At 45.3% G+C, this 25,965-nt stretch overlaps 1 protein-coding gene and 1 pseudogene across 1 annotated transcript; one reads left to right on the forward strand and one right to left on the reverse strand.

The window, feature by feature from the left end:
• Positions 1–209: 209 nt before the first annotated feature.
• LOC144227374 (large ribosomal subunit protein eL6 pseudogene) lies at positions 210–1,061 on the reverse strand (annotated as a pseudogene).
• An 11,040-nt stretch (positions 1,062–12,101) lies between these two features.
• FGF6 (fibroblast growth factor 6) lies at positions 12,102–23,450 on the forward strand. The gene is made up of 3 exons (XM_077758988.1): positions 12,102–12,447; positions 13,413–13,516; positions 23,274–23,450. The coding sequence occupies exons 1-3, from the start codon at positions 12,102–12,104 to the stop codon at positions 23,448–23,450; spliced, it is 627 nt and encodes a 208-aa protein (XP_077615114.1).
• Positions 23,451–25,965: the final 2,515 nt, after the last annotated feature.

Genomic DNA, 25,965 nt, shown 5'->3' on the forward strand with positions numbered 1-25,965 from the left:
ATATAAGTCCGTTGTCAGTTATAAGTCCATTGTCAGGTATATGATTTGCAAATATTTTTTCCCAGTGTGTGGCTTGACTTTCTTAAATAAAAGTAAAATAAAGCACACTTTTAATTTTTATGAAGTCCAGTTTATCAACTTTTTATTTATTATTTTATTTACATTTTTGGAAATGGGTCAGTTATTTAGTTAGGTTCTCTGTAAGAAATTTAGAACACCCATTTGTGAGGATAAATTCCATCTGTGAGAAAAAACACAAAGCGGAGGTAGCCCTGAAGCTGAGAAACAGCTTTGATTTTTGGCATAATTTGCAAATTCACAGCTTTCTGATCAATCTCTATAGTCTCATATTTCTTTTTCTCTGGGTTGAAGATCTCACCTTCCTGGTGTCTAGGTTTACACAGCTTTTTCTTGAAGTAAGCATCAGTGAAGATGTTTGGGGATTTTCACAGTGCTAATATCAGTTTTGGTGGAGGTGGCAATGATGAATTTCTGGTATGTTCTAAGCAGAGGAACTCAATTGAGGACCAGAAGTCTGGTCACAAGAAGAAAGCCCCTTCTCAGCTGCTTCAGGAAAACCACCCTTTTGCCCTCCGTGGCACCCAGTAAGGATGATCAGAATGGTCCCAGGAGTGATGCTAGCTCAGTTTTCTCACATGCTGACTGACAAGGTTTTTGCCATTGCTTAATAGCTTTTGAGGCACATCTTCAGTAGGATAATACATAGGCATTTTGCAAAGTTTAATCACTCAGTTACCACCATTCTTTTCACCACCAACTGGCTTTGTGACTGTAGCAAGAACCTTCTCTTTCTTTTTCTTTTCAACCCTGGATTTAGCTGCTGAATACTTCCTCTTGTACACGGCCTTTATGGAATACATAGCCAATCGGGAATATCTCCAATTCCTCTGACTAAGACAGGGTTCAGCTGCAGTGGGGCTTCCCCTTCTTTGGTGTTATAGCCTTGAGGTTACCCTTCTTAATCTTACCACCAGTTCAGCCTTCTTGGCTTCAAGTTCCTTCTCCTCAGTATTGATCTTCTCAGATTTTTCACTCACCATCTTGCAAGATGGGAAAGAGCCAACTTATCAATTTTTTAAAGTTAATTTTCATGTATGTTGTGAGGTAAAGATCTTAAATCCTTTGTTCTTATATATGGACGTCCACTTGTCTCATTTGTTGAAAAGGTGATTCTTTGCCCCATTTAATTCTTTGGCAGTTTTGTCTAAAATCAACTTATGATAAATGTACAGATTTATTTTTGGACTCTCATTTCTGTTCCATTGATCTGTATTTCTATCCTTATGCAAAAGATTTATAAAAAATATTAGAAAATTAATCTTAATAATCAAGATGATAAATTTTAAAATCAAGAAGCCCTCCATTTTGTTCTATTTGGGCTTATTTCATTTTCATATAAATTTTAGAGTTTTATTGCCTAATTCTATTTTTAAAGAGCTGAAATTTTTATAGAGATTACATTCAATCCACCTAGAATTTGGGAAGAATTGCCATTTTAATAATATTGAGTCTTGAAATCCATAAATATGGACTATCTATCCATTTCTTAAGATAATCTTTAATTTCTTTTAGCAATGTTTTATAATCTTCAGTGTACAGGTTTAACATCTTTAGATAGATTTATTCCTCAATACCATATTATTTTTGATGCTAGTGTGAATGAAATTATTTTCTTAATTTCATTTTCAGGTTGTTTATTGTTAGTACATAATAATAAAATTGATTTTAGTATATTGATGTTGACCTTATTGAACTCATTTATTAATTTTAATAGTTTTTGCTGTTGTTAACTTCTTGGGATTTTCTATCTACAATATAATGTCATCTGCAAATAAGGACAGTTTTACTTCTTCCTTTCCAACCTGGTTGCCATTTACTTTTTCTTACCTAATTGCACTGGTCGGTACTTCCACTACAATTTTTAAATAGAAATGAGAAAAGAAAGATGTCTGCCTTGTTCCTGATATTAGGGTGAAAGCATTCAGCCTTTCAGTATTAAATATAAGGTTTTCATAGATTTTTCATAGATGTCCTTTATCAAGTTGAAGAAGTTCAATTTATCCTTGACTTTATGAATTATTATCAGAAATGGAATTGATTTTGACAAATACTTTTTTCTGCTTATGCTGAGATAATTATAATCCTTTTTAGTTTGTTAAATGGTGAATTACACTGATTGGTTTCTAAGTGATAAACCAAAATTGCATTCTTAGGATAAATTCCACACTATGATAATGAGTTACTATTTTTATATATTATTGTAATTGATTTGCTAAAATGTCCTTGAGAATATTTGCATCTATGCTTATGGGGATATTGATCTATATTGCTTTCTTTTTCTTTTTTTCTATTGTAATGTCTTTATCTGATTTTGGAAAGTGGTAATGCTGGCCTCATAGGAGTTTCCCTTTCATCAATTTTCTGCAAGAGTTTGTGGAGAATGTATGTTATATCTTCTTTAAATACTTAATGGAACTAACCAGTGAAGCCATCTGGATCTAAAGTTTTCTTCTTGGGAAAGTTTTTAATTATAAATTTATTTAATAGACATAGAGCTGTTGAGGTTATTTATTTCTACTTGAGTGAGTTTTAGTAGCTGCATCTTTCAAAGAATATATCCATTCAGTGAAGTCACCAAATTTATTGTAGTAAAGTTGTTCACAATAGTCCTTTATTACTCTTTCCATATCTGTAGAGTCTGTAGGGATGTCACTTCTCTCATTCCTGATATTGGTAATTTTCATCTTCTCTATTTCTTTTCCTGATTAGTCTGGCTAGAGGTCATTAATTTTATTGATCTTCTTTAAAAAGTCAACTTTTAGTTTTATTAATTTTCTCTTTTTTCCCCATTTTTAATTTTACTGATCTCTCTAATCTTTATTACTTTCTTTATTCTTACTTTAGGTTTAATTTATTCTTTTTTCTAATTTCTTTTATTCATTTATTCATTTATTTTCTGAGGAGGTGAGGGACAGTGGAGAGGGAGAGAGACGATCTTAAGCAGTCTCCATGCCAAGCATGGAGCCCAGCATGGGACTTGATCCCATGACCATGAGATCATGACCTAAGCCAAAATCAAGAGTCAGATGCTCAACCAACTGAGCCATCCAGTGCCCCATTTTTTTCTAGTTTCTTAAAATCAAAGCTGAGGCCATTCATTTGAGATCTTTCTTCTTTTCTAATATAGGTATTTAGTACTATAAATTTTCCTCTAAATACTACTTCAGTGGCATTCCCACAAAGTTTGCTAAGTTGTATTATCATTTTCATTTTGCTTAAAATACTTCTTAAAGTATTTTTAATGCTTAGTTATTTATTTTGAAAGTGAGAGGAGAGCATGAGCAGGGGAGGGGCAGAGAGAGAGGGAGAGAGAATCCCAAGCAGGCCAGAAATCACCATGTGGGACTCAAACCCATGACCTGAGCTGAAACCAAGAGTTGGATGCTTAACTGACTGAGCCACGCAGGCACCCCTGACACAGTTGGGTTTTAAATCTAGCATTTGTTATTTACTGTCTTTGGTTTCTTGTTTTTTGTTTTGCCTTTCTTTGGCTTAGCTGCATGTTTTGAGGGATTTTATTTTAACTCATTTGTTAGCTTATTAGCTGTAACTCTTTGTTCTCTTTTTTAGTGGTTGCTTTAGGGTTTATAGAGTACATTCTTGACATAACACACTCTACCTTAAAGTGACAGTGTACTATTTTGTGTCTAGCATAAGAATCTCACAGCATTTCTCTCCTCCTGGTCTTTCTGCTATAGTCATACATTTTGTTTCTACGTATATTATAAACTCTGCACTATCTTGTTATTATTATTTCAATCCATCAGTTATCTTTTAAAGAGATTTAAACGAAAAGCTTTAAAATTTTATATATTTATCAACATATTTATAATTTCTGACATTCTTCCTTCCTTTAGGTAGATCCATACTTCCATCTGGTATCATTTTTACTCTCCCCAAAGGGCATCTTTTAACATTTCTTGTAGCATTCGTCTGCTTGTGATAAATTCTTTCACCCTTTGTGGGCTGAAAAAGATGGTATTTTGTTTTTAAAAAAAGATGTTTTGGGGGCACCTGGATGGATCAGTTGGCTAAGTGTCTGACTATTGATTTCAACTCAGGTCATAATCTTGCAGTTTTAGATCAAGCCCTGCATTGGGCTTTGCACTGACAGCGCAGAGCCTGCTTAGATTTCTCTCTCTCCAACTCTCTCTGTCCCTCCCCACTCTCATGCTCCCTCTTTCTCTGTCTCGAAATAAATAAGTAAATATTTTTAAAATTAAATTAAATTAAAAAGATATTTTGCTGAATATAAGATTCTACACTGAGAGAATTTTCTTTCAGTGTTTTAAAGATGTTTGTTTGCCATCTTCTTATTTGCAGTATTTCCTACCAAAAAAAATCTGCTGTTATCCTTACCTTTGTTTCTCTGTACATAATAAGTGTTTTTTCTTGGGTTGTTTTTAAGATTTTTTGTTTTCCACTGTTTTTTATAATTTGATTATGATTGCCTTAGAGTTTTCTCTATATTTCTGGTGCTTGTGGTTTCCTGAGCTTATTAAACCTGACCTTATAATTCTCAAATTTGGAAAATTTTCAGCCATTATTTCCTCAAATCTTTTTGGTCCTTCCTTTTCATCAGAGACTCCAATTACACGTGTATTAGGTTGCTTAAATGGTGCTCTGCACACTTTTTGAATTACTTTTTACTGTCCGCGATTCAGTCTGGGTAGTTTCTATTGCTATATCTTTGATTTTACTAATGTTTTCTTCTGTGGTGTCTAATCTGTCACGTACCCATCCAGTGTGTGTTCCATTTCAGTCACTATGGTTTTCATCTCCAGAACTTCCATCTGGATCATTTGTATATCATCCGTGTCTCTACTTACCAGGTTTAATCTTCCTCTAGCTTTTTGAGTATATAAAATACAATTATAATAACCATGGTAATGTCCTTGTCTAATAATGCTAACATTTGGGTCAGTCATGGATCGGTTTCTACTTTTTAAGGTTTTCTTCTTCTTATAGCTCATATTATCCTGCTTCTCTGTATAACTTGTCTTACTTTATTGTATGCCAGACATGTGAAGTTTACCCTGTTGGAATCTGCATGTTCTTCTGTTTTTATCAATATTCTTGAGCTTTTTCCTGGAGCAAATTTAAGTTACTTGAAAACGGATTTATCTTTTTGAGTTTTTCTTTTAGTATTTGTTAGGTGCGACCAGAGTAGCATTTGGTCTGAGATAATTATTCTCCACTGGTAAGGTAAGACGCTTGTAAGTACTCAAACTAACGTCCCACGAATGACTATATTTTTCCATCTGTCTAGTGGGAACATGCACTGTCTCCAGTCCTATGTGAGCACCAAGTGCTGTTGTCTCACTTCTTTTGGATAGCTCTCTCCCCAGCCTTAGGGAACTTACACTTGTGCTAATATGTACCCAGATGACCACTCCAGGGAGTTGCCCCTCTGAGTTCTCTCTGTGCGGCTGTCTCTTGCCTGATACTCTGAAAACTCTGCCTTAGTCTCCCTCAGTCAGCTTCACTTCCTTATTTCAAGGTGTTTACAGACTCCAACTAGTTTTCTTCTCCCTGAACCATGCCTGAGAATTCTCTTAAGAGAGCAAACTGGACAATCGTAGCATTCACTTTGTTAGTTTCTCATTTCTCAGGGATCATTGCTGCTTATGTCCTGATATCTGATGTCTGGAAAACTGTTACTTGATGTATCTTTTCCAGTATTTTTAATTATTTTGAACAGAAGGGTGCACACAGTACCTGTTAGTGCATCTTAGCCAGAAGTAGAAATCTTGAAAATGTTGGGGAGAGGGTCCAGCACCTTATTCCAGGGCCTAATTACCCATATTACTAGAGACCTCTTCTGGGGTCTCTACTGAATGCTCTCTATGAGAAAATCAAGTTCTCTCCAGTCTGGTTGGTCTGAACATAAAGAGCCGTGCAAGCTCTGGAAATTGCCCACCTTGCAGCATTCTGATAGTGCTTATCCTGTTCTCATGAAGTTCACCCTACATTTGTATGGCTTAGTATTGACCAATAGGCTTAAGGGCAAACACATCCAGATTTTTGGAGCTCTTTCTTTACACCCTCTTTTTTGGTGTTCTATGCTGCAAGTTCCTGCTGCCTCAGTGTCCCTCAAGCACTGGTCTTTGTATCCTCACTCTGATCTCTGGGTTCTCCTTGAGTTCTGCTTTCCTGCTTTGTGGCCTGGAAAGTGTCTCCAGGGAGAAGGAAAAGGTGATGCTAGAATCCATCTCATTTGTTCCCTTCCTTCCGGAGATCACAGTCCCATGCTGCCTGTTACCCATGTCTAAAAATAATTGTTTTACCCATTTGTCAGTTTTCTCACAGTCTATGGTGGGAGCACAAGTCTAGTACAAGTTTCCCCATCATGGAGGAAGCAGAAGTCTCCAGGGTAACTTTTTTTTTTTCATCACAAAATGCAAATCATAATATTCAAAGTGGTTTTTTTTAATGACTATGCCCCACCCCCACCAAAATTCTGATCACCCCTCCACAGAATGCTGAGCCCTTGTTTGAGAATCACTTGCCTAGTGAAATCCATGGAGTCAAAGCCTTGAATTCAAGAACATCTATTCAGACATTTAAAAAAACATATTATGCAGCAGGCACTGTGCCTGGTTCTGAATATACAGAGACCAATAAGCCACCATTGCTACCCCAAGGATTCCACTCTCAGAGTGATTTCCTCATCAAAACTATTATAATATAACCCAGTAAGAGCAGTGATAGAGGTATGTGCAAAACATTAATGAGGCAAGGATGGGCAGGCAGTGGGGACAGGGGCACCAAGTCCAGCCTCGGGACAGGTGGAAGGTGGTTGAGGCTTGCTTCCGGAGGTGACATTTAAGCTGAGTCCTTAAAGATGGGAAGCAGTTTGCTAGGTGAACAGAGGACAGTCAGAGCAAAGACAGGGAGGCAGAACCAGCACAGAGTGTGCCTGAGAACAGCAGGGGTTCCTGAAGCAAAAATCCCCAGAGAGGGAGAAGCAGGAGATAAAGCTGGAGAGGCCGGCAGAGGTCAGACACCGAGGGCCTGTTGTGCCACACTGGGGAGCCTGCCACTGAGGGCTGAGTCTTTTACATAACTCTGCATGGTGGCTGGCAGAGTGCATGACCGCCTCAGCACGCAGTAGGTATTATTAGATGATGATCATGAAAGGCAAATCTGAGAAACCGCAAAAGTCTGAGCAGAGCCAAAATCTCTTACGTTCTGAGGCTCCAGAAAGTTATCTGACTCCTCTGCCCCTTTGCAAATTCAGCTGAGATGTCCTGCCATAGTGGTCAGCCAGCCCTGAGGTGCGGCCTCCTTGGCAGTTGGCTAGACCTCTAGGCTTGTGCATATGGTGGAGAATAGTAAGGGGGCAGGGAGGCGAGAGAGTAGGGCTGGAGAGAGAACAGGGGAGACTGAGAGAGAAGCCGAGAGACAGGAAAGCACACTGAGTCACAGCAAGATGGGGGCTCATATTGAAGGAGAGATCAAAAAGATGATTTCTGGGGTGGAGAGAGGACATGACCTCCTCCCAGAAGACTCTGCAAATCCTCAAATAATCAGGCCACAAAGCTGAGTATTCAGGCCTCCCTTTCTCCCTGAGGAAGGGGCTACAAGGAGTGGAGCAGGATCTCCCATGTGTCAGCCCATGGTTCAGACACGTCTGGACCACCAGTGGGCTGGCCCCAGCAGAAGTCTACTTGCCTGAGGATTAAGGAGGCTCCATACTGAAGGAAAAAGGAACCAAACCAGATGAGCTTGTCCCATAACAAGGACTAAATCCTCTGCAGGCAGAGAATCTGGAAATAAAACCCAAATGAGTAAATCACCAGGGGACAAGTAGTACCAGTCAAACCTTCCTTTAATGAGCAGAAGTATAAGGAAGGGGACTAAGATACTCGTTCCTTCTTTGAAACAGAACACGAAGCAGCTCCCACTTCTTGTGGGCTTCAGGTGGTGAGGTGAAGTGAGAAATGTCATGGCCATGGCTATCAGGGTCAGGCAAGGCTGACAGACAGAGTGGTCCATGCAAATGCCCTGTGGCAATTTGAGGCAGGAGCAGGCATGAGTGAAGCATGCTCAGGGAGCTCCAGAAATAACTTGGGGACAATTTATAGTAAGGTGAAGTCCCTCCATGTATGAGCTGGTAGAGGCAAAAACTTGGGAAATTCAGATAATGCTAATGGATCCCCACTTATGTGGGTGAGTCCTGGGGAAAGTTGACTTCCTCTAGGAAAGAACAAAGTATAGACTCCTCCACAGACCAGCTAGCAGGACGACTGAGACTCCTCCCAGCAGAAGCTGAAGACCTTTGTTCCGGTCAAACTTTTTCTCTTGAATCCTCCCACTTGTAGTAAGATTTATGAGCCCTAAATACCCCCTTTGCTCAGCTCCAGTGTAGGCGCTCTTTTTAACCCCTCTCCTCTGCACATGCCCAGGATACACCCATCAAGTCTGTCCAGCACACTCGACCCCTAAACACCAGGCGCAGGTGCAGATGTATTTTACACACAGGTGCCTGTTTGAGCCAGACGGAGAGAGAGGCAAAGGGAGGTGGCCAGGCCTGGGTGCCAAAGTAGCTCAAAGGAGGACCAAGATTAAATTTATAAAGACGCCAAACACAAAGAGTTATTTCATTTTCTGCCTTATCATCTTCTGTATTTTCCAGATTATCTATAGAAAAAGGCAAATGTCACTTTTTCAAAACCAAATATGAGAGGGACGCAGTGCTCACATGACCCCTATGGTCACTCTGAGGTGAGCTTTAATATGTCATAAACAGGAATCCTAGAAAACAACCCACTTGGTGTTGCAAAGGTGATCCCACTGTGAAGGTGATGTGCCAGATTTGAGCTATCTATACAACACGGTACCCCACCCGGGGACGGAGGCCCTGTCTGGAAGGAGACAGACATTAACATTTCTTCCCACTCACCTTCACTAACTCTTGGCTCACTCAGAGAGAGTGATTGACAATCGCAAAGGCTGCTGGGCAACTATGTGAAAGAGGGGTCCACAGAGAGGCCTCCTCCACCTGTTACTCTTTTCTCTATCACTTCACATCCATAGGGGTCCCTAAGCCCCAAGAGAAGGGTCAAGTGCAAATCTGGTAAACCAAGAAGCTCCAGCAGTTGTCAACTTAATTAGCCTTCAAGAGAAATATATGGATATATGAGCACAGTGGAGTTGCTATAGAGACAGGCCCAGGAGGCGCATTTAGAACAGGGCCTCATCACATCACCCGATAAAAATAAGACTCGGGCTTTTTAATAGAATGAATTACTTAAGTTTTATATTTAACAGGGACGATACCACGGCTATAACTGGTTTTCAGAATATTTTAGGAATCTAGACTGCCTGCTTCTGCATATGTTAACAGCCATCACAACATATGCTCTGGTGGTAGGGAATTAAGAACGGGAAGCCCACGTATCTCTCTCACCTCTTGAGATGAGAGAGAGTCTTTCTCACTTTGGGCTTGTCCTCCCTTAATTGGGTGAGAAATTTCCAATGTATTTCAGATAAAGGACTGAGGGAAAGCTATATTGTGTTTTGCACTGGGCCCTTTGCATACATTATTGCTAATCCCTATAACAGTCCTATGAAGTAATGATCTCATTCTGCAAATGAAAATAATGAAGTTCAAAAGTTTTTGCAAGGTCACACAGCTAATAACTAGTGGAGCTGGGATTCAAATCCGGGTGTCCTCCATTCAAAAGCCCGTTGCTTTATAAGACACCACCCACAATCTCTGCACAGAGAAGAATCTGGAAACAGGTGAATCTGAAGAGATCTGCCACATTCACTAGTATATAGTATGGACCTTAATATAGCTTAGTCTCTCTTCTGAGGCAGTCCCAAAGTGGGTTTCAAGAAGAATCCCACAGTGATGGCGATGAGGACCTCCCCTAGTATACAAGGCAAGAGCTCATTTCAGACTAACTTCTTACCATCTTGCATGCTTCTGGAATGCCTCTTCCCTACCACAAGCATGATTAATACAGTGTTCCAAACTGAACACCATTAAGAGAGCATCTCCGGGGTGCCTGGGTGGCTCAGTCGGTTGAGCGTCCGACTTCGGCTCAGGTCATGATCACACGGTTCGTGGGTTCGAGCCCCACATCTGGCTCTGTGCTGACAGCTAGCTCAGAGCCTGGAGGCTGCTTCAGATTCTGTGTCTCCCTCTCTCTCTGACCCTCCCCTGCTCACGCTGTCTCTCTCCCAGAAAATAAATAAAACACTAAAAAAAAAAAAGAGAGAGAGAGCGCGCATCTCCACTGCTGTTACCATGAAAACTTAAATTCAAGCTGGAGATCCAGGTGAAGGTAATTTTATTTTGTCTTTGGATTATTCATGATTCTCCTACTTTGCAGGAATTTTTTTTGGTATAATTTTCCAACAAAGGCCTACACAGTAGACTCAATCTGTGCCCAAAAGTGCCAGTCATCCTTTAGTGTGGGAAAGAGAGTTACTGGTGATGGCAAGGCTGGGCACAAGGCAATGGAGGTGACAGGGAGGGGCAGGATGGTTTGGAATCTGGAGGGCCTGATGGTGAGGGTGATCCTAAGCAGAGATGCATATATCCCTCCACTTTCATTTCACTTGCAGAGGGTAATGGCGGAAGATGTCAGGGTTTCCAGGGATCTGAAAGAACATATCTAGGGCAAAACTGAAATGCATGGCTTGACAGAAATTCTAACCAAAGCATCAATCCAAATGAATGAGGCAACAAGTCATAAGGCAGGGAGAAGGAGAGACCAGAGGTGTAAGCCTGGACCAGAGCAGGAGACTTGGAAGCAGAGGGGAGGGAATGGTATCTCAGAAGAGTCCCTAGGCAGTGAGACTCATCCTAGAAGGCTTCCCCGTGCCTGTAACCTCCAGCCTGTGTGGGAAGGGGAATCATTTTGTGCTATTGAAATAATTCTCTGATGTACTCTTAGCATAGAATGAGCTCACTAGACTCTGTGGGCCCCAACCAGGTAATCTCACTTCTACTATAGGTGGTCATGCAGGGGTTAAAAGCATAGACTTTGAATTTAAGCCAACTTTCTAACTTCTGGCTTATAAATTCAGGCAAGTCCCTTAAGTTCTCTCACAAATATGGGAATAATAACAGTCAGATGACAAGGATGAGCCCAGGTAGGAAAATGGCCAGTGGGCTACTTTGGGGGCTGGCACAACTTCTACCCCATGGGCTGGGTGAATGCCATGGCCAGAACAGTGAGCAGAAGTGTGACCCTAGCCCTCTCTCTCTTCCTCGACAATCCTAGCGACCACCTCCCCAACCCCCACCACCAAATCTCTGTTCTCTCCTGTTAAAAAGAGATCCTCAAGTGTCCCCAAGCCTACCTTGCCCTCAACCATTAACTCTGTCCATGAAAAGGTCTCTAAGGGTAGCTCATAGACCACAGTCATCACCTGCCACCAAGCTTCCCCTATCACTGTCTTTACCCTTTGCCCTCTATATAAGAAAGCCAGCACGGCCAGGCCAAGAACTTTTGCCCAGCTTGGGTTGTGGGTGGCCTCTTGCGTCCCTCTTTCCCTGGGCCCCCAGCCAAGTCCTCCCTCCCTCAGAGATGCTCCCTGCTCACTTCATTCCTGCCTCATAGCTGGAATGACAGTGGCTCCCAGAATCCCTGAGGCGTGGGGAGGGTGATGGGGGTCTGGGGAGGCAGCCAGGCCCAGGAGCAGGTTAATATTACAGCCTTGGATAAGTGAGCTGGGCCAGTTGACGTCAGGGTGATGATGGGTGGAGGGGAGGGCCAGGCTGCTGAACTATAAAGATAGGTCAAATCAAATATAATCGACTCGGGACGGAGCAGGCGGGCAAGCTAGACACCGTCCCCAAGCCATGGTCCCTACCAGCCGCGGCTCAGCCTGGGTCCCTCTGCTCCCGACCCGAGTGCCCAAAGCAGGCTTTGGTTTCATGTCAGCAGCCTTCATCTGCCTTCCAAAAATAAGCCCCTGCCGCCATGCTGAGGGGAGAAAAACAAGAAGGGCGGTATTTTTAGGGCCATTAATTCTGACCACGTGCCTGAGAGGCAAGGTGGATGGCCCTGGGACAGAGGCTGTTCATCACTATGTCCCGGGGAGCAGGACGTCTTCAGGGCACGCTGCGGGCTCTCGTCTTCCTAGGCGTCCTAGTGGGCATGGTGGTGCCCTCGCCTGCCGGCACCCGCGCCAACAGCACGCTGCTGGACTCCATGGGCTGGGGCACCCTGCTGTCAAGATCTCGAGCTGGGCTAGCTGGAGAGATTGCCGGGGTGAATTGGGAGAGTGGCTACTTGGTGGGGATCAAGCGGCAGAGGAGGCTGTACTGCAACGTGGGCATCGGCTTTCACCTCCAGGTGCCCCCCGACGGCCGGATCAGCGGGACCCACGAGGAGAACCCCTACAGTGAGTGCCAGCTGCAGCCAGTTGGGAAGCTGGGGGCTTGGGCACAGGCAGGGCTAAAAGATGAAGGGGAATGCCTCTGGTGCATGGGGCCCTGTTATAAAGGGGAGAGAAGTCTTATTCTCTATTTGGATGCTTATAAGCATGGCCACCTTCCCCAGACTCACTTTGACCCTGCCTGGGTGCAGGCTTAATATGCTGAGCTCCAGGCATTCCGGTGTCCTTTGCCATCACCCTACGGAGTCCCTGTGGCATTGATTACTTCAGTGTTAAAAGCACATCTGCGGCCATATAAGACCACTGGGAACCATCAGCCAGAAACCCTAAAGCAAGAATAGTGAGAATAGATAAGGGTATTTGGACCAGATTCGACCCAAGCTCATTTTTATTTAGCTTCCCTCTTTAAGAAGGAAGGAGGTATTTTGCAAAATTTCCCACTGAAGCACATCTTTCTTTTTATTTCGACCTGCCCTCTCCGTCCCCAGGTCCTTGTCCTGCAAGTTGGGGGGTTGCTGCATAGGTGGGTGCACGCATCCAAGAGGGATTGGGGGCTGCAGGATCCAGACAAGCCATCAGTCTTCCGTGTGGTTGCAGTGTTTGCAAGTTTAGATGAGCTGAGATTTGTTGAAACATGGAAAGTATCTACTTTATTAAAAAGCTAATCAGCATTCATATTTCTATCCCAGGCAAGGACTTGATATGATGAAGTCTGTAAAAGCTAATCTTATGTAGATATGGCTGCAGTCCCTCACCCCGATGTCAGAACTTCCCCAGCAGAACTGGATCTTTGACAGTAGGTGGCGGGACTCACCGAGTGCAAAGTGAGAACAGGGATAGAGGTGATGGAGGGTCTGGCCTTCTAGGAGCCGGGGGATGGACTGAGGTGCCCTTGTAATGTCACCTCTAGATTGATGTCCCACTGTGCCCTGCACAAGCCTTGGGTAACCTGGCCCCCCTTTCTTTGTCAGGCCTGCTGGAGATTTCCACTGTGGAGCGGGGTGTGGTGAGTCTCTTTGGAGTAAAGAGTGCCCTCTTCGTTGCCATGAACAGTAAAGGGAGATTATACACAACGGTGAGTCCACTGCGCTGTGGGAGCTCCAGGCTGTATGAGGGCTGCCGCCTTGCATAGTTGAAGAAAATACCTTGAAAGCTTGAGTGGAATTTGTCTAGATTAAGAAGGAAAGGCCTGTGACAAAAACAGGCCAGCAAGCTTCACAGTTAACTGGCTTCTGCTTTGGACCATGTTTTTCCTGAGATTTCCAGCCTTTGTAATTCAATAGGAACCATATGTCAGGAGGTTAAGGAGACCTGCACCCTGGCATAGAGCTATCGCCCAGGCTTATGGTTGGGTTTGACCCGCTGAACCAGAAAGGCCGGGAGAAGTTAGCCCGTCTTTCAGCCCGGGTGCTGTTCCCCATGACCCGCTCTCTGAGAGGCACCCCACCTAGCATGCAGTGAGAGGCGAGACGAAGGAACTTGAAATTTTACTCTAAGGTTTTAAGTTCTCTGACCCCTGATCCCGTAGGCTGGAGAAGCATCCGCCTAGTCCACCCTCTGGGCTGGCACCCCATTTCTAGCCCGCTCCCTGTCACAGATCACCCTGGGAGGGCGAATGCCAGCCCTTTGGTAAACCTAGCCGACTTTTAAGCACATCCACCAAAACCTCTGCTCTTGTTGGCTCCCTGGGTCCTGGGTATCTCCTCCTGTGATTTGGCTTATTCCAAAATATGGGCTGGGAAAAACAACATCCTTATGAAGTTGAAGAAACTGGGAGTTCTTTTGACAGAAATAAGAAGGCTAAAAAGGTAGACCTCTGAGCGATTGTGAAGGAATACCAGAGTTATTTATGGGGAGGGCGTGGAGTGCTGTTCTACCTCTCCTCGGAGACACTGAGCACCAGGAAGTGGGCAGAGAGATATGGGATTGGTGCCAGGTTCCTGGGAAGCCATCCCTACACATGAGGCCCATTGCATACCTGAACAGGGAACTCAGGTGGCCTCTTCTCTGTGACCTTTTTTTTTTTTTCAGTTTACTTATTTATTTTGAGAGAGACAGAAAAAGAGAGAAAGTGGGTGAAGGAGCGGAGAGACAGAATCCCAAGCAGGCTCTGCACCATCAGCGCAGAGCCGGATGCAGGGCTCAAACCCACGAACCACAAGATCATGACCTGACCCAAAAACAAGAGCTGGATGCTTAACTGACTGAGCCACCCCGGCATCCCTCCCTAGGACCTTCAGTCTGGGTTGTTTGCACAGAGACAAGGTGTGAATTAAAAGTAGGTGTCAGAAGTAAGGAGACTAGCCAGAGGCTAGATGGTGCCGGGAACCAGAACTCAGTCCCCAGTCTGTCCACCATGTGCACTTCTGAGCAGCTGTGACGTGCGTTACCCGCAGAGGCCTGAAGCAGCCCTGACAGAACAGGAGACCTCATGCACCCATCCCGTCTGTAAAATGAGAATAAAGTCACGTGCACCTTCCAGAGCTGCTAGAGGATAATGCTTGGAAAGCACTCCACAGGGTAGCCTGCAGACCGTCGGTACTCAGTACAGGGCGGCTATCGTTATCAGCTGAGGGGGGCGAGGCACCCTGCTATGGGGGCTCTGCACCCCTCTTTCCTAGAAGTGACATGTGTGGGATGACCTTTTGCATCCCATCACTTTGGTAGCTTGCTAAAAGTACAGATTTGCCGGGAGCTCCATCAGAGATGCTTATTCGGCAGGGCTGGGATGGGGGCCTGAAGATCGGTTTGGTGGTTGTTGTTTTCAAGCTTCTCTGGTGTTTCCGAAGCACGGGCAGGCTTGGGACCACCAGGCCACCTGGCCTTTGGAGAACTGGGCAGGTGAAACCCGGCGTGAGGCTTGGAATCTTCAGACACTCCCTTTCTTCCTCAGACACCACTCTGTGCAGAGGTGCTGGAGAAGACAGGAGCCAGCCTGGAGCCAGCCTAGGTTTGGGTGAAGCAGGGCCCCTCCTTGTGGACAGGGTCTTCCCCAAAAGCCCCTCCTCACCAGCCTGCACAGTGCCTGGGATCCCCCCGATTGGAGAGCCAGGACCTGGGGTGGTCCGCTAGGGCACTCTCTGCGAGGGACCATTTAGCAGGTAAATCTCCTGGAAGCACAGAAACCCTTACCAGAAGGACATTCAACTTTGAGGCAGCGAGGGGGCGCACATATAGGAAAATGTATCCACTTCCGACTTGAAATCTGTGACCCTGGCAAGAGAACCTACATGCGATTAAAAAATCAGAGCTTTAATCACAGTCAGAGGCACTGCACAGGGGTAAAGCATGGAGTAGCAAAAGGGAAGAACTACCTCTGAAGTGTGAACGGACTTCTGATGTCAGAGACACCCCTGCATCCCTCCTGCGGGGGCTCATGACTTCAAAGGGGGTTGGGCGGGCCCCTGAGCTGGAGGGTTCATGAAATGAGACAGTCTAGAGAAAGAGGGAGGGCTGTCCCGAGGGAAGACTTGTTCACTCTGCACACTCTACCCTGCCCCTCCCATGCCCCCAGGAGCACTGGGTCCAGGAGCACCTTCTCTGAGGTGGGAAGCGGTCCTCCCTGGAACCCAGGGCCTGGAGGGCTTGTGTAGGAGAGTGGGGCTGGACCCCGGTGTGTGGCCCAACTATGCCCCGAGCTTGGGCAACTGACGCTTTGTGTGGCTGTGCACCAGAGGCTCCCGAACCACCTCTCCCCCCTCCCGCTGCCCCTCAGGGGCCTGTTATCACAGTCTAAAAAAACAATTGCCAACTGATCCCCGGAGCCAGGAAGACTCCCGCTGGGTGATGATTTCATTCACACTATTTCTCTTAAGCCCCTAGAGCTGCCTCATCTCCCCGGGCTCAGCTGCTGCCGCCTGCAGCTAAATGAGATTTCTCATGGGGGGAGGGGACCCTTGCTTGGGTTGGGGATGGGACAACTCATGGTCAGAGGAGAAGAGCCGCGAAAACCCACCTAGGAAAAGTACCTTCCTGCATGTCTCACTTCTAGGAAAGAGGGACGCAGAGCCCCATGGCAGGATGCCTATTCCCAGTTGAAACAATATAAATAGCTGCCCCATATTGAGCGCCTACTGTTAGTAGGGCACCCTGCGGAGTGCTTTCCAAGCATTATCCCCCAGCAGCCCTGGGAGGTGCATGTGGTCTTTTTCCTTCCTTTACAGACCGGACACTAGGTCTCTAAATTCGTGTAGTAATCAGTGCTGTGTGCAGACCTGCCTCAGGGCTCTGCAGGTAAGGTTCGGGAAGCCCACAGCAGAGGTGCATCTGATGTACAGTCTGGGACCGAGTTCTAACTCCTGCCTCACCTACCCTCCACTATCGGCTCATGTGGGGCAAAATCCCTGACCTTCCCTGGGCCTAGATCTCTGTTCTCTCCGTGTAGACAAAGGCAGAAATAGGTGAATTCTAGTCTCCTTAATGGTTTTAAAAATGAAATTGAAAAAAATCTCAAGGATCTCCACCTAATGATCAGAGAACCAGGAACTGGGGTTGGTTGTCGGCTCAGGCACCCTCTGCAAGGAACCATTTAGCAGGGATTCTCATAAAGAACCCCTTGGCCAAGAAAAAAAATGCACACTGACAAAAAGCTAGTAGGAATTCAGTTATGCTTTTAAGTGATTTTAGTTTTACTACTTATAACTGTGTCTACATCCTTTTAATCAGTAGTAGTATGACAACATGCAGAACACTGTATTTGTTTCATCCATCAAGGCCTTTGGTTATTCAGTGAGGCATTACATTAGGAGAAGAGAGGACCAAGCCATGCCCTCACTCAGCTGGCAGCATAGCTCATCCAGCAGAGAACAGATTCCTGAGGGGATGTGTTAGTACGCCTGCTGGGTAGACGTCCTGGGGGATGGGACCCGAGACCCTGCAGACAACTTTTGCTAGCAGAGGCCTGCCAGCTACAAAGAGCTACACAGGATTGACAAGGATGATGTGCCTGCCGAAAAGCTTTTCAAGCACTTCTAAATCAACACTGCCATTGAGTGTTAGGAAACGGGGTTACAATATACAGACTTCTTCGGAGCTGAGACCAGTGATCTATTTCTCCATTTCAGCTAAGGACAGAAAGCAGTCAGGGGCTGCAGGAGGAAAGGGCTTTAGGAAAAAGAGCCTTTTTTTTTTTTTCTCTCCACCTCCCACCTCCTTAAACACCACCCACCCTCACCCCCTTCCATGCACACTCACAAACCAGGAGGTATAGAAGCCAGTGGCCATGGCTCAGCCCCGGGAGGAAGAGCTTTAAAGACAAGCATCTACCTCCACAAGTCCGGGTGACTTAGCTCTGCGCGAAGACAAGGGGATGGATGTCTCATCCAGCCCAGACCGCGTGGGGCATTTCTGCTAGAGGTCACATGCTGGAACAGCCCTCTGCAAAGCCCCTCTGCAAAATGCCCCTCTCCATGGTAAGAGCTGATTGCTTTGGAGTCTGGTTCCACATAAGTCTGATTAGACCTACATGGAATTTAAGACGTTGTCATGCTGGGGCCTGAGGCCCAGCAGACCCAGGAAATGTGATCCGGTGGAATTATTTTCATTTGTTCAACTAATAATATATGGTAGCTGCTTTTATTAACACAGTGTTCACTTGGCATGAGTGCTTTTCTCACCAGAGCTGAGGAGCCAGCACTCTTGGGTCATGAGAACCGGGCTCGGGATGCAGTAGACATGGATTAAGTGGCAAGGTCTGGATACCAGCTCGGGCATCAGTCTAGGCAGCAGGAAAATCCCACTGGCCTGAAACACTGGCTGCTTCAAAGAGTTCAGGGAAATGGTCTTGGCCTCCTGCCACCTGAACCCCAAGGACAGGGAGGAAAGGTACAGAAGGGGACAGGCAAGGGGAAGAGAGCGCTTTGAAAGCAAACTTCATCCACTTCTCTTTTTTCACTTTAGATTTGGACACAGTTCTGGGGAAGGCTGGGAATATTAGCAAGACTAGAGAAAATGAACCAAATGGAAAGAAACAAAAGTGGGGAAAATTGGTTTTAAAGAGGAAGGAATTTGAATAATCAAAATTCAATGATCGGAGAACAAGGCACAATGTGTACAATCATCATCACGCACATTTAACCAGTATTTTAGGAGACCCAGACACTGTGAAAGGCTGGATTCTTAAACTGGACACATTCTAGAATGGAGGATATGGGCAGACGTGCTCAGAATTTCTTGCCCAAATCACTCAGTTCCTCTTCCTTTCCCTCCTCTCCCTCGTACCCTCGGCCCCAAGGCTTGATTTCTTCTCTAGAGTTTGCAAACCACACACAAATCACCATCCAGATCAGAAATGAATTCTGGAAACTGAGGGCAGTTTGCTCTGCAGGGAAGTACAAGTTAGAACAGAGAGAAGAGTGGCAGTTGGCATGGGCTGGACAGGGCACAGGGGACCACCAATTTTTTATATAAATGTTTTCTCATTCCATTTCCTGGCCCATCTTGTAACCTGAATTCCTTTCCCACTTTAAATAATCTAGTTGGATGACTAGGTAATGCATGAACACGGTTTAAGGAGGGGAGAAAGGTATAAAAGAATATGCCATGGGACTTTAGTCTCCTTCTCACTGCCCTCCTGAAGCCACTGCTCCCTCCCCAGACAAATGCTGTCCTGCTTCTTTGTGTATCATCCCAGTGGGTGTGCTCTCACTGTTATTTTAAAAATCACACAGATGGGAGCATGCTACACATCGTTTTGAACCTTGCTTCATCACTTAACAGTATATCTCTGAGACCATTTCAAGTCAGTGCCTACAGAGGTTTTGTATTTTTGCATAGCTTACTAGTATTCAATTTTGTAGATCTGCCATAATTGAATTAACTCCTCCCTTCCTAATAGAGACTCTGTTGTTTCGGGTCTTCTACTATTATAAATAATGATACAGTGAGTAACTCTTGTACATGTGTGGGAGCGTGCTAGTTAGATTCATTCCTAGAAGCGGAATTACTAGCCGCAGCTATATTCCCTTTTTTATTCTAGCAGATATTGTCAAATTGCTCTTTATAGAAGTTATAACACTATACATACCCATACATATTAAATGAGAATTGCTGGTCTTCATGCCTTCACTAATGAAAGAATATTACCAAACTTCTGATTTCTTTTTCTAAGTTTTATTTACTTATTTTTTTTTTTGAGAGAGAGAGCACGTGCAGGAGGGGCAGAGAGAGCGGGGCAGAGAGGACCGGAAGTGGGTTCTGTGCTCACAGCACAGAGCCTGACGGGGGGGTTGAACTCACAAACCTTGAGAACATAACCTGAGCTGAAGTCAAGTGCTTAACTGACTGAGCCACCCAGGTGCTCCCACATATCTGATTTCTTTTAACCAAACAATTAAAAACGTGGTCTCACTGTTAGAATTTACATTTCTCTTATGAGGTGTATTTTCTCATGTCCAAACACTAGTTCTATTTCCTTTTCTGTGAATGGTCTGTTCATAAACATTGTCCATTTCTCAGTTAAGGGTTCTGAATATAGTAACAAAATGTACTCTCTGACACATATGCATTGCAACTATTTTTTAACTGAGTCTGCTATTTATATTTTTGTTTTGTTTAAGGTAATTTTTTCCAGGCAGAAGTCAAATGTATTCATTTTGCTTTTTTTATGGCATCTAGTTTTTTGTGTCCTGCTCAAAAAGATCTTCCTGACTCAAGATTATTTAAACCAATTTTTTTTCTGGACTTGTAAGTTTCTCTTTTTTACATTTAGGTCTTTGCTACTTGTAGAATCTATTTTAATGTAAGGAATGAAATAATAAGTTGAAACTTCATTATTATTTTTATTATTAGATACTACCCAGCTGTTCCAACACCATATTGTCTCCAGTGATTTGAAATGCCACTTTTATATTAATTTCAGATCCATTTTTTTAGTGTTTTATTTATTTTCTGAGAGAGAGAGAGAGAGAGCAGGGGAGGGTCAGAGAGAGAGGGAGATACAGAATCTGAGGCAAGCTCCAGGCTCTGAGCTGGCTTTCAGCACAGAGCCAGATGCGGGGCTTGAACCCACGAACCGTGTGATCATGACCTGAGCCGAAGTCGGATGCTCAACTGACTGAGCCACCCAGGTGCCCCTCAGATCCATTTTTATGTTACATTGACATACATTTGGATCTACTTCTGGACTCTGTATTTTGTTCATCATCTGAACCAGATGATGATGTAGCTTGGCTTCTCGTTTACCTTTTACAGTCAATCCTGAGTTTCTATTCTCTTAATGCTGTTGCTTCAGAGCTTTGCTCCTCAGTCTCAGCTTCTGTGGTTGCCTCTACCCACCATGCACAGGTAAAGAGGCCACGGCCCAGAGAGGCCCTGAAGAGCAGTGCCAGAGCATCAACCTCTGTGTATCTTTGTTCTGTGTTCTTCTCATGCAAGTTCACAGTCTCCCAGTCATTCAGTCAATAACTCCAGAACTTAAAAGCTAAAATGTCCAATAACCCACAGCAAGTTTTGCAGGAATGGCAATCCAGGATAAGACAAAGTCCTGTAGAGCTTTTAATGTAAAGTAGCTCATGATAGAGAAGAATTATAGTGATAACAATTTTTTAAAGTTTATTTACTTATTTTGAGAGACAGAGAGGGTGAGAGAGAGAGAGAGAGCATGTAAGCAAGGAAGGGGCAGAGAGAGGAAGAGCGAGGATCCCAAGCAGACTCCACACTCTCAGTGCAGAGCCTGATGTGGGGCTCGATCCCAAGAACTGTGAGATCATGACCTGAGCTGAAATCAAGACTCAGAAGCTTAACTGACTGAGCCACCCAGGTGCCCCCAATTTTTTTTATTTTATGATGTGCCAGGTGTTATACTATGGACTTCCTGTACATTATTTCAATTAATGCTCCAATTCTATGACATAATTATTCTTACTGCCCCCACTTTACAGATGAGGGAACTGAGGCTTAGAAGTTTAAATCACTTGCCCAAGTTCACATAGCTAAGAGGTGCATCATCATCAGCATAACCTCAAAGCTAGTGCACCAAAATGCTCTGTACCTACGTTGATTAGTTTATTCTCTCTACCTTTGGGATATTCCTTCCACAAATAGTTAGTGAGCATCCATAACAAAGGAAACTAAAGGTTGTAAAAACCCAAACTCCTTAGTGTGGCATTAGGAAGCCAGTTGGTGTGATTGGCTAAAGCTTTCACATTCACCTCAAGTAAAATAAATACATGCGGAAGTGCTTTGTAAACAATAAACCGGGGGCCTGAGAGGGGAAAGGAGTGAGGGATGAAGGGCAGGAGGGGATTGTGGTGTTCCCTCCTTATACTGTGCTGGGCCCTTGCTCACTCTCATGCTACATTGAAGGAGCCAGTCATGCATGGGTGTCCATCTGTCCTGCTGGTGTCCCTATGAAGTCACCATCCATTCAGGTTCATGTACCTGACATGACACAATCCATGTCTTGGGGAACTGAAGTCTATTGGGAAAGAAGAAGCTGTCCCTGAGGATCACACACTGTTATACATGCTGTCTGAGAGGTGCATCCAAAGAGCTGTGGGCGTGTGGGAGCCCAGGGAGCTAGCTCATCACCCTCTGTTCATAACAGGAAGAGGCTCTGGTCCATCCCCCGCCTCCGGCCAGCCCAGGGTGCTCATAGTACGGTTCCTGTGGAGAAGGTCAGATGACACCTTTGGCACAGCCGGCCAGCCATTGAGTGGGCTTTTTATAGCCGATGGCCTCAGTCAGCAGGAAGGAGTCAGAAATTACACCCCACCTCTCTTTTTGTTTCATTCTGTATTTCTTTTGAGATTGGATCCCCAACCTCCTGACTTTCACCTTGTTCTCTCTTCCTCTAGACCTCACAGAGCCACTCCCTATGCAAAACACAGAAATCCTCACACCCTCCCCCACAACCTGGCCTCCCTCAGCATTGGCCCTGCAGGCCTGGGGATGAAAGGCCTTCTTTTCTAGGAATAAAGGAGGGCGTGGGTGATGCATCAGGAATGAACTCGTTGATGTGTGGCAGGAAGTTTAGTGCTCATTTTCAGAACAGGTGCTCCACACGCTTTTCTACCAAATTAGCACAGCCCCCAGACTCCATGGCACCACCTGCCACAGAGGGAACCAGGTTCTCTTCCCCATAAAAATCGCTGCTCCTTACCATCTCTGTTCCTAAACTTTTCTAGAGAGTTGTGAATATCTAGGCATCTTCTGGGCTCAAAGTCAACACCAAGAATGGGCATTTTTAAGGGGTAGCAAACCTGGGGGGGGGATTGGAAAGATAGAGTGAGGGGGCATAAATGGAAAGAAGAAAGGGTTAACATAGTCAACAGATAGAACTGGAAGGACTTGGGGAATCATGTGTCCCACCCCTCTCCCCTCCCCGCCCCCCCACCAGGCACACAGCTTGCAGGAAAGGGAACCAAGGCTGAGAGGGAGGAGCCTGCCCATAGTCACACAACCAGGAAGCAGAAAAACCACAAAGTAGAGCCCAGGCTCCCAAACCCGTTCCACTAGACCACCTCTCACAGCGGACTTGGGGAAATGGCCTATTATATCCTTTCATGGTCCTTTCTCTAAATGTGGTAAATTATCAGCTAGGTGCTTGGTGAAAAATAAAAGTGCCCTGAAATGAAAGTCAGGAGACCCACCCCATGTGACACAGACCTTCCATCCATGTCCCTGGGTCTTGAGAGGAGCACATGAGAGGGGCCCAATAGAGCTTGGAAGTCTCTTCCTTTCTGCTTTTCCATGATTTGATTGGCCTAGAATGGCCCAGCATGGCTCAGTTTCGCTGCTGGCTATCTTATGAAGGAAAGGAGGTACACCCAGTAGGGGACCCACTACACCTCATTTATAATTGAGCCTCTGTTGTTTATCCATTTCTTTCGCAGCCCAGCTTCCAAGAGGAATGCAAGTTCAGAGAAACCCTCCTGCCCAACAATTACAATGCCTATGAGTCAGACCTGTACCGAGGGACCTACATCGCACTGAGCAAATATGGCCGGGTAAAGCGGGGCAGCAAAGTGTCCCCAATCATGACTGTCACTCACTTCCTTCCCAGGATATAGGGACCCTCAAAGAAGACTCACAGATTGAAAGCAACATCTTTTGTATTGGAATTTTGCACAAAATGAACAATTCCCCTTAACTCCCATGACTCCTGAGTCAGGCTTCTCCTGTGCTTGGAGAGACCTGAGTTGGTACCCTGGGCCACCGGGCCCCATGGTATGTAACCAACCCAAGAGAGGGGTTGCAATCAACATCCTAGAATGGCAATGGATGCATGCTCTGACCTCAACTGAGGAAAGAAGGTACATACGGCATATGAAAGGTCAAGGTGAAAGTATTTGTGTGTGTTGATGTATATCCATACATCTTCATGTAGATGGTCTGAGAAAAGGCATTGTAGAGCATTGGATTTCTTTCTCCCAGTATCATTGCTGCAGGAATGTACCTGCAAGAATGTCATCTGTCAAACCAGCAGGGTTGATGTGTGTGCCCATTCTGCCTCTTTCCATCATTCTTCCATCCAGAGGCCACTGAGTGTATGCATGGGTTGCATGGGTGGTGGGGCACAGCTGTCCTCTAAGGGTAGGAAGGACAGGGTGGGAGGGAGTAGGGTTTAGCTGCAAACCAGAAAGAAGGTGGGCATGCTCCATACCTCCTGCCTGTGAGGGCTCCGAGGACACTGGGCTGCCCTGTTGGTGGAGCTGGGGGAGAAGCCATGATCCTCTTCTCAGAGAAAAGGGGTAGAGCAGTGTCTCACACAGTTGGGGAAGGCCTGCTGGAAGCAGCGGAAGGGACTGGATGTTCTATGGAGTACCGTTCTGCCTGGAGGATTCAGTGCTGCGTGTGGCTCCAAGAACAAGCTGGGGCCAGGCTGCGTGCCCATAATTTTTCCTCACTTTGAACTGGGTCTTATTTTAACCTCAGATGACAAGGATCCTAATAATGGCAATCTGTTTGGCGAAGAGTGAGGGGGTGCAAAATAGGGCATGAAGGAAGTAGAGAGGCTTTGGACTGCAGATGATAATTCCTCTCCAGCTACGTCCAGGAAACTCACCCAAGTCCTCATCTGATACTCTCACTTCCTTCTTGATCATCATCAGTTTGCATACACGCTGGTGCCTGGATGCAGTAGAATGGGCACCATGACCTCCAGAGTTTGCCCTCTCCGGCCCCCTACAGTAAGAGAAGAGTGATAATCCTGTGAAATCAAGCAGCCAAGCTGAAACAGCTCCTTGCTGTACAATGCCTTCTTGCCTCCTGTCCTTTGAGAGTATTTAAAGCAGAGGTTCCCCAAGCAACTATAAATGTTGTCTGCCTGGAGCCTTCAGATTCCTGAACCATTGGAATGTTCCTAAATCTGAAACCAGAGAGAGCCATATCAGAGTGCAAATATTTTTGGCATACATGAACCATCAAGTTACAAAATGACCTGACTCTCAGGGGCCCCTGCAAGACAACCCCTCATCTGCTTCAAATACCTTCATCTTCGACATACCTCTCTATTTGCAGATGCGGCCATCTATAGATAGATCTGAGCTGAGCGACTGTGAGATGGACATGGAGGTTGGCAACCCAAGAGAGACATCATATTGACTACTTTCTCCCTGGCACACCTCAGGGAGGGCATGTTCTGGGTGAGGAGGAAAAAGCCACACCAAGGTGAGCAAAGTCGGAACAGACAGTAAGAGCTCGGGAGCAAGAGTGGACATGGCCAAGCCTCGGAAGAAACGGGAAGGAGCTGGGGTCTTTGGTCAAGTGGGAGAAAGTTGGTCCATCTTGACCATTTACAATACTGGAAGTCAGGTCTGCTTGGAGGCAGAGGACAAAGCTGATAATTTTGTTGAAAGTAATTGACTGGCCTCTTTGACAGGGTACATCAGAAACTGTTGCACTCAGGACCTAAGGTGTGTATCAGTTCCTGATGGAATGTGCCAGCAGTGCAGGAAGGCTGGGTGGATGGACGGACAGTGATCTGGTGAGGAGGAAAGTTTTAGGTTCCAAAGCATTAGCTCCTTTCTTCCCAAATCTCTGAGCCAATTTGGCATGAAAGGGGACACATTTCTAAGGAGAGTCCTCAGATTGCTAGACCTTTCCTGCACCTCTTCAGAGGTTCCTGAAAGTGCTGAAATACTGACAAGGAGTTCTCCCAAATGTCCACTCCCGTTTTTCATGCTAAGAGTGAGAAGGAGATGCTATGAAGTGCCTAGGACCAGGCAGCCTTGCTATTCAGTCACTACATGGGGGCACCAGCACACCAATTGCTTATGACAGGAGCCATTTACTAGCAGCAGGGTATCTGTTCAAACTGGTACCAACGCCTATACCAGTTGTTGAACATTCTGAATATATTCCTCGATGTGGGGTTGCATCGTTGACTCTTTAAACCCCTTCCTGTCCAGAAGAGTTCTCTCCCAAGAGCTTTCTCTTTGACCTTAAAGTGCCTTAGGACAAGTCACTCTCCATCCACAGAAGTGAGTTAAGGAGCAGGAACAAAGGAAGATCAGCAAGCTCAGTCCCTTCTCACCTGCTGCTGTGTCTGTGCACAGGCATGCAGAGTTGTCGCCTGACTGATCA

The sequence above is a fragment of the Crocuta crocuta genome, unplaced genomic scaffold (genome assembly GCF_008692635.1).
Source record: "Crocuta crocuta isolate KB4526 unplaced genomic scaffold, BGI_CrCroc_1.0 scaffold72, whole genome shotgun sequence".
Taxonomy (NCBI): domain Eukaryota; kingdom Metazoa; phylum Chordata; class Mammalia; order Carnivora; family Hyaenidae; genus Crocuta; species Crocuta crocuta.